We start from the raw sequence: 5,997 nt of genomic DNA, 5'->3' as shown, positions 1-5,997 counted from the left end.
ACTACATAAAACCACCATCAAATAACAGGAAATGCTACACTGCTCCCTGCAGTGCATGGAAACTGCTTGAAATGTCCTCCATAGTACTAAGGTATTTGAAAATAGATTTATATTACATTACTAACATTATATCAGTGGAAAAGTTTCCATGTACATGAATACAAAGACCTGCACTGCTAAATGCAATGGTGGAATTAAAAAAAAAGACAAACACATAGATATTGAGAGAAAGCTGGCATCAGGTGGAACACTGCATTCTGATGGAGAAAAGGATGACCCAGAGATGGAACAGGAAGTTTATTATACGGGGCCTCATAATCAGGAAGTTAATGACGATAGAGGCATTGTTGTTTGTGTCCTGGAAACTTACAGGGATAGAAACATTCTTGTAGCTATTTCACTATTGCAATGCTAGGAGCTTACTATGGCACTAAGAAAGCACATTGTCCTAAGTTTCTACTAAACTAAAGCCAAAAAAACAAAAGCAAAAAATAAATGAATAAAAATAAAAAAACCTACAATATTCAAAGACCACAAGCACCAGTCACTAGCCACCAACAAACGTCCTAACTATCTGGGAGTCGGATAGGTTACAACCAAGAGCTTTCTCTACTTATTGACAAAACACCAGATGCAGTCATGCTCTTATATACCTGCAGTTTGAAATTCCCTCACAAGCCTGTCATCCCAGCGATTCGGGAGGATGAGACAGGGGGATCATGAGCTCAAAGCCAGCCTCAGTACAGTGAGACTCTGTCCCTAAATACAATGAAGGGCTGGGGATGTGGAACAGGGGTTGAGTGCCACTGAATTCAATCCCTGATACAAAAAAAAAAAAAAAAACCTCACAATGTCACAATGGCTCTTTGTGAGGTCAGAGCCAGACAACCACCCAGTGGTTATCTCATTATGGGCCTCCAGGGCCTTTCTCACTTTCATAATATGAATAAGAAAGAACTCTGAAAGGGCTTTTGTTTCAGTGGGTTTTGGAGACTGATATTTTCTTGCTTAGAATTTAAAATCTGTAGGATACTTCAGTGGTCTTCTCATTTTGAGTCTGAAAATCTGTAATCACTTTGTGGCTTTGAAAAATCTCATCACGTCTACACTCAAGTTTGTTTCTTTACTGCTCTGAACTGAGCAGCTTTCCTCCCCTGGGCCCTTACCCCATGATGGACTACTTGTCCTTGGGCAGAGCAATGGAGTCAGCCATCTAGGAACCACAGCGCATAATGAATAAGAGCCCAGTGAGTTGGCCCCCACTAGATGTGCCCTGTGTGAGGGGAGTGGTCCATGTTGCATTGAAGAACATTAGATAGGGACTAAGATCTTGATAAAGGCAGAAAGATCCCTGGTAAAGCAAATTCATGACAATTATAAAAGCTAGCGCTACTTTTCTTTTCTACAAGGGTGAGAATAGCGTATCAGAACACCCCAATTTTATTTCATGGTATTGAATAAATGCCATATGTAACACTGTAACATTAGTAACTGAGGAAGGGTTGGAGAGCCATGTCTGTACATTGCTATGGATTCAGGCCAGAGTAGCATCTATTTCTCATGTTAAATGAAACTTCTGTGAGAGTCTCTTTCTTAGCCTTACCAGGCTTCTTTAGAAAATAAGGTGTGTGGGTGCCAAGACCTTGAGTCAGGGCTGAGAGATCTTGGGACTTGAGATCCACTGGCACTTGGGAGTTGAAGAAGTCACAGTGTAGAATGACAGGATTCTAATGGCACCCTATATCCTGTCCAGCAGGACATCAAAGCAACTCAGAGTAAACCAGAGTTGTGTCCTGGTTCAGCTGGTGTACACACCTGGGACTGAGTACCAGAGGTGGTGCATCCTGCCTGCCCTGCCAGAAACTGGTGAGGCTGAGTATCCTGTAGGCTGTCAGCTGTAGCCAGTCAGCATCTGGATTCACATCACCTCATCCACTGGCCCCAAATATCCTACGATGTAAGAAGAAAAGGATGAAACAAGCATCTTCCCTCCCATAGTGTCACCCAGCAGCCACTGGGAGATCTAGCTGTAGTCTTCTTTAAGTGTTCATTTCTCAGGATACAGCAGGACCTTCAACTAAGATTTGTAATAATCATTGTACTTCTTTGAGCCCTTATTATGTCTTACACTCTAGAAAGGATATGCATTCTCTATTTGAAACAACATAACAATCCCAAACTTAAGTATCCAGCATCCCAAACATTAGTACTGCTAAATATTATTCATTGGTTTTATACAGTGACAAATAAGTTTGAAAAATGCTGATCATCAATTCAGTGATATAAATGGTAATCTACAAAAATGGAATCCATGTAAAATTTTCCAACCTTAGTCCTAGGGCAACTTGGAGTAATTGGGTATTTTAAGGAACACAAAATTAAAGCTTGAGGAGATGGTATTATAAGTGAGTCAACAGACAATATGTCATGGTGGAACTCATGCCACTATCTTTGAAAATGGAAACTCATGATATACAGGGATGGCCAATGATTTCTTAAGGTAGCTCTGTTTATTCTCATAAGAGTGGCATCTACTTTAAAACTCTCCAAAGAAGGCTGTGATGATATCATATGAGCAAGGAGCTTCATCTGCTTCTCACTCCAAGTCACATGTGCAAAGTAGAAAGATGCCAAACCACTGGGAGGTTCCCAGGCTGCCCCTCTGCTGTGTCCACATTCTCCAAGAATTTGAAAGGCACTTTCCAGAGTGCAACACTGCATGGGGCCAAGGACCAAAGCCACTAGGTATATAGACACCATCGAATCCATACAAGCTGCAACCCAAACCTTGTTCTGTTTTTCTAAATTTGCATCCTAAAGACACCCTTCTTTCCTTTTCTCCTTCTTATATCATCAAAATATTTCAGTCACATTTACACATCTTTTATACAACTTCATATTCATTTCACCCAATGGCTTTGAAGAACTTCCATTTGTGATTAAAATATTTCACATCTTCTTAACTCTCTAGTGATTCTGATCAGATTAAAATTGACCATATGTTTAGTACTTGGGACAGATCAGGAAGGAACTTTCTTATCATAGTGTAAAGGTTGCCTTAGTTAAATACAACACTATCCTAAAGCTGGGCAAGCTGGGCCATATAAGTTATTGTGTATTCATTAAATTATTCATTAAATTATATATTCATAAACATGTATGGGATGGTGGCAAGCCTGGGTCTGAGCATTATCCAACTTACATCTTAAAAGTTGAAACTTTAGCCTTCTCTGAGGGACCTACTACAGCTCATATTCACATTTGTGAAAGTGAAGCACTGGAGGTTAAATCAGGAAGTATAGCTCACACAGCCTGGCTTCCAGAGTCTTCAGTGTTAACAAGAAATTCTCAACAAACAAACCTTTTACTAGTAAAATTGTCGTTTGTATGACCATGGTTTTCATAAGCAAACAACATTCTCAACTGAAATAGTAATTGGTCCATGCTAGGGTTGCTTTCTGACCAACTCTTCAGGAATCATTTCACTCTGGACAAAATTTGTTAATGGAGCCATGTCAAGTAGAAGAGTCATGACTGGGGCAAGATGTTCTTTTCCTTTTGCTATAGAAATCTTTAACAACACGGAACTACCCAACGGGACATTGTTTCTGTAACTAGGGGTGACTGGGCTGTGATTGGTTAGGCTTCCCTCCACGTGACTGCACTGTCCTGCTTCTGTAACCTGGCTTGCTTGCATTGGCTAGACCCGCTGAACTTCCCTTTTGCGGTTTTCAGGCTTATAAGGAGTGCCCATGCAATTGTTCTGGTCAGTCACCACCGGTGTGCTTCAATAAAGGCTTCATTCGATTATGAGTGGTCTGGAAGTCAGTGTATGAAACCCTGGGATGAAGCCTTGGGACAAAGCTTTAACAAAATAAAATTCTCACAGCTATATTTGGCATCTTGAATGCAATTTTCTGGATAAATTTGGTTGGAGAAAAATGTTATATTACAATATTTATTCAAATATAATATTTATTCAAATATGATAATATGGTAATATGGTAAGTAGTTTTTGTTATCAATTTCTCTAAAAAAAACAAAACCCAAAATGTTTTAAACCTTTGAAACAATTTATTATAAAATGTTAAAAAAAAATGAAAATAAATTTCTCCCAAAGCATCCCAAAGCATGGAAGAAAGGACAAAGAGCAGGGCCGGGGGAAGGAAGTGTCCCAGGGAAAAGTCTCTGATGTGTTCCACAGAGAAAAGTCTCTTACGATGTGTCTTTGCAGGTGGGGGCAGAGGAGTCTTCTGGTGGATGCAGATGCGCTCCTGCCTGGATCTGGGTGGAGAAGCCTGAGCCCGTCAGCACACCTCACTTACACACCATGATGTCAGCAGCCGCACAGCTTAGCATCTTCCTGCTGTCCATCAGTTCTGTCTGTCTGGGCTGGGCGTTTCCACGGGAACCACTCTCTTTCTGGAGAGTGGCCCACGGCAGCAGGGTATGCAGCATAGCTGCCGGAGGCATTTGGCGATCCTCCTCCTCACCCTCTTCCAACCCCGGATTCTGTCTGGGGGTTGCCTTGTGGAGGTCTCTTGGGAGGGTGAGGGGCTGGGCACTGGGTCAGGCTGGGAGGCTAGGCTGGGAGGCAGTGTGTCCTTGAGGAAGCGGAGTGTGATGGTGGGCATGCTGGCACTTCTAGCAGGCTGCTGCTGCTGCTCACAGGGCAAGGGAAGGGCAGGCTCACTGGGAAACTTCTGGTGGCAGCCCCAGGGAGGATCCTTAGGGCCTGGGTAATACTTGGGCTTCACCTGGGCTGTGGAGGCCTCCCCTTGGGTGCTCTGGTGCTGGAGGATGCGGTAAGTGGCCATGGCATCATTGAATTTCCTTCTCACCACGGACACCCAGGTGTGATAGTGGTCATAACCCATGTTGATCATAGTTTTCAAGATTGTGAGGTCCGGGAGCTTGGGGAGTACCTCACAAGAAGAACTGGGTGAAGCTTCCCCACCCTGGGTCAGCCATGGGTGCCCCATTACCTGGTCTATGGTGGGCCTCTGCTTGGGGTCCACTTTGAGTATCTCACGGATGAGGCTCTTGGCTTCCTTGGAGACATGTGGAGGAATGATGTACCTTCCCAACATGATGAGTTTCTTCAGCTTATTATCGGTGCTTGCCTCAAATGGCCATATCCCTGTGAGCATTGAATAGAGGACCACACCCAAGCTCCAGATGTCTGCCGGGGGGCCCTCATATTCTTGATGACAGATAATTTCAGGGGGAGCATAGAGGAGAGTGCCAAAGAATTTACTCAGCTTCTTTCCAGCTGTGACTCTGGTGCTCAGGCCAAAGTCAATGAGCTTCACATTGCGTTCGTCATCCACCATCACGTTCTCCGGCTTCAGGTCCAGGTGCACGATGCCCTTCTGGTGGCAGTACTGCACAGCCTGCCCGATCTGCCGAAACATTCTGCGGGCCTCCTCCTCCTCCATGCCAGTGTCTGGGATGAAATCCCAAAGCTCTCCCCCACCTGCGTGCTCCATGATGAGGTAGACGTATTTCTTGGTCTCCATGACCTGAAAGAGGTGGATCACGTTTGGGTGGTCCAAATCCGCCATCATCTCTGGTTCAGAGAGCAAGGTGAATTTCCTGGCTACTTTTGCCAAGACCTTCACTGCAACCTCTGTCCCAGTAAGAAGATGGCGGGCAAGTTTCAACTGGGCGAAGCCCCCTTCCCCAATGTCCTGCAGGACCATATAATGGTCCGTGAAGGCAGGCTCAGAGCAAGAGCTCTGCTCCTGCAGCGCTACTCTGCTCTGACTACACTGATCTGTCATCCTAAACAGGAACAAGGATGCTAGCTAAACTAAAAAAAAAATAATAAACCAAAACAAAAAACCAAAACAAAAAACCAGAAAATGAAAGCAAAGAAAACAAAAGGGAGAAAAAAAAACCCAAATCAAAAAACCCAATATCCAAAGACCACAACCAGCCACCAGCCACCAACCACCAACCACCAACCACCAACCACAAACCACCACCAAACGCTCT

General features: G+C 43.9%; 1 protein-coding gene across 1 annotated transcript; it reads right to left on the bottom strand.

Annotated features, from left to right (window-relative positions):
• Positions 1-4,373: 4,373 nt before the first annotated feature.
• LOC308634427 (sperm motility kinase-like) lies at positions 4,374-5,783 on the bottom strand (the record flags this gene model as incomplete). The annotated part of the gene is made up of 1 exon (XM_081268246.1): positions 4,374-5,783. One exon carries the CDS (start codon positions 5,781-5,783, stop codon positions 4,374-4,376), a length of 1,410 nt encoding a protein of 469 aa, XP_081124372.1.
• Between the last annotated feature and the right edge of the window lie 214 nt (positions 5,784-5,997).

The sequence above is a fragment of the Spermophilus citellus genome, assembly GCF_964194105.1.
Source record: "Spermophilus citellus genome assembly, chromosome: 15".
In the NCBI taxonomy this organism is placed as follows: Eukaryota; Metazoa; Chordata; class Mammalia; order Rodentia; family Sciuridae; genus Spermophilus; species Spermophilus citellus.
This window is presented reverse-complemented; position numbering and strand designations above follow the sequence as displayed.